The sequence below is a fragment of the Penaeus vannamei genome, chromosome 1, assembly GCF_042767895.1.
Source record: "Penaeus vannamei isolate JL-2024 chromosome 1, ASM4276789v1, whole genome shotgun sequence".
NCBI lineage: Eukaryota > Metazoa > Arthropoda > Malacostraca > Decapoda > Penaeidae > Penaeus > Penaeus vannamei.
This window is the reverse complement of record NC_091549.1, coordinates 48,086,823-48,089,322: the sequence shown is the minus strand read 5'-3', so window position 1 is coordinate 48,089,322 and position 2,500 is coordinate 48,086,823. Positions and strand designations below refer to the sequence as shown.

Below are 2,500 nucleotides of genomic sequence, written 5' to 3'. Positions count from 1 at the left end.
CGCGATTAGACGCGGCGACGTTTCGTGATCTGACGAACTTGCAGGTTTTGAAATTGCAACAAAATATGATCGAGACGATTTCTGACAACACTTTCAGTGGACTCTTCCGACTCCACACGCTCGTGTTATCGGACAACCGCGTCAAAATGATCAGTGACAAGACTTTCGGCGGCCTAATTGGGCTGCAGGTGTTAAAACTCGACGGAAACGAAGTGTTTAGCATCGACAGCGAAGCCCTTGTCAACTCCACGGGGCTTCAGGAGCTCCAGCTGAGCCACAACCACCTGCAGGATGTTCCCAAAGTGGTGAAGAGCCTCGCCTCCCTCAGGATCCTCGACCTGAGCGGCAACCATGTAAGTGTCATAAGCAACAAGTCCTTCCCGGACCTTCCTCACCTTAGTGTTCTAAGACTTGCTGCAAACGACATAGAAAACGTCACGAAAAGTGTGTTTACAAACCTCCCGTCTCTGCAAGTGCTTGATCTGTCAAGCAACAGGATTTTCACTGTAGAGAACGGAGCTTTTGATAACAACAGACATATTGAAGCTATCAGATTAGATGACAATATTTTGACAAATGTTAAAGGACTTTTTTCAAACCTGCCAAACCTTCAGTGGCTTAATTTGTCTAAAAATCATCTTGAAATGTTTGATTATGCATTTATTCCAAGAGGTTTAAAATATCTAGATCTGCGGTCAAATAACATTAATGAACTTGGTAATCATTATGAAATTGAAGGTGAGCCGCATTTAAAAATCATCGACGCTAGTTTTAACAGGTTATCCGACATCAGTGCAAGTTCATTTCCTGATAGTGTTGAAATAATTTTCCTGAACAATAATCTTATAGAAAGTGTGCAGCCTTTCGCCTTCTTCAGTAATAATAATCTTACAAAAGTGGATCTGTATGCAAATAAGATCAGAAATCTCGATCAGACGGCGCTCAGGCTTTCCCAAATGGATCCCTCTCGTGACCTGCCCGAGTTCTACCTGGGCGGGAACCCTTTCGAGTGCGACTGCACCATGGAGTGGCTGCAGACGATCAACAGCTATGACCAGCCACACCAGCGCCTGATGGTGATCGACCTCGACTCCATCGAGTGTCGCCTGATGAACAACAAGGGCAAAATCCCTCTGCTGGATGCCAAGAAACTGCAGTTCCTGTGTGAGTACGACTCGCACTGTTTCACCCGCTGTAAATGCTGCGACTTCGACGCCTGTGACTGCGAGATGACGTGTCCCGCCAACTGCACCTGCTTCCACGACAACTCCTGGGCGGCCAACATCGTCGACTGCTCCCGCGCGGGTTACGGATCCGTGCCGGAGAGGATCCCGATGGACTCCTCCGAAGTGTACCTGGACGGCAACGCGCTCTCGTCCCTCTCCAGCCACACGTTCATCGGGCGAAAGAACATGAGAGTTCTGTATCTGAACGACAGCGGCGTCGAGGTCATACACAACAGGACATTCAACGGACTGAAGTTATTAGAAACACTCTACCTTCATAGGAATTCAATCAAGGAACTGAAGGGTTATGAGTTTGAACATCTTACCCTTTTACGTGAATTGTATTTACATGATAATGAATTGTTTTTCATTCAAAATACAACATTCCTGACCCTGGCCTCGCTTAGGGTGCTGAGGCTAGACAATAACCGCCTGAAAACATTTCCTGTGAACATGTTCTCTAAAAACCATAATCTCCATTCCCTTCACCTCAGCGAGAACCCCTGGACCTGCGATTGTGAGAACCTGAGGGACATTCAGGCATGGCTCCAGGGCGTTGGCAGGAAGCTCAGGGACGCGGATAAAATCTACTGCGCCCTCAACGGGTCGAGCGAAGTCGTGGCTCAGGTCTCGACCTACAATCACTCCTCGTGTAACAACGAGACCGAGACTACCACGATCCGGCACGAGGCTTACTTGGACTACGTGTTCCTGCCCACCATCACGCTCGGGGCCTTCGCCGTGCTCCTCACCATCACCCTCATAGTCTTCTGCAACCGCAACCGCATGCGGGTGTGGGTGTACGCCAAGTACGGCGTCAGACTCTTCTACCGGAGCGAGTACGAGGGCGACACCGACAAGGCTTTCGACGCGTTTGTGAGCTACAGCTCGAAGGACGAGGTGTTCGTGACGCAGATCCTCGCCCCCGAGTTGGAGCGCGGGAGCCCCGCGTACAAGCTGTGTCTGCATTACAGAGACTTCCCTGTCGGTGCCTATATAACGGACACCATCCTAAGCGCGGTGGAAACGAGCAAGCGCACGATACTAATTTTATCCGAAAATTTTATAAAATCAGAGTGGTGTCGCTTCGAATTCCGATCGGCCCACCACGAGGTCCTCAAAGACAGGCGTCGCCGCTTAATCGTCATACTATTAGGCGACGTCCCGCAGCGGGATTTGGACCCCGACATCCGACTCTACCTAAAAACAAACACGTACTTGAAGTGGGGCGACACGCATTTCTGGGAGAAGCTCAAGTTCGCCATGCCGGACGC

At 49.8% G+C, this 2,500-nt stretch overlaps 1 protein-coding gene across 1 annotated transcript in view; it reads left to right on the top strand.

Annotated features, from left to right (window-relative positions):
- The window catches only part of LOC113819417 (toll-like receptor Tollo), a 5,817-nt gene that overhangs the window by 1,660 nt on the left and 1,657 nt on the right, over positions 1–2,500 (top strand). Inside the window, exon 2 of the mRNA XM_027371656.2 lies at positions 1–2,500. This exon is cut by the window's left edge and continues 1,410 nt beyond it; it is cut by the window's right edge and continues 1,657 nt beyond it. Coding sequence (XP_027227457.1) covers positions 1–2,500 — 2,500 coding nt within the window.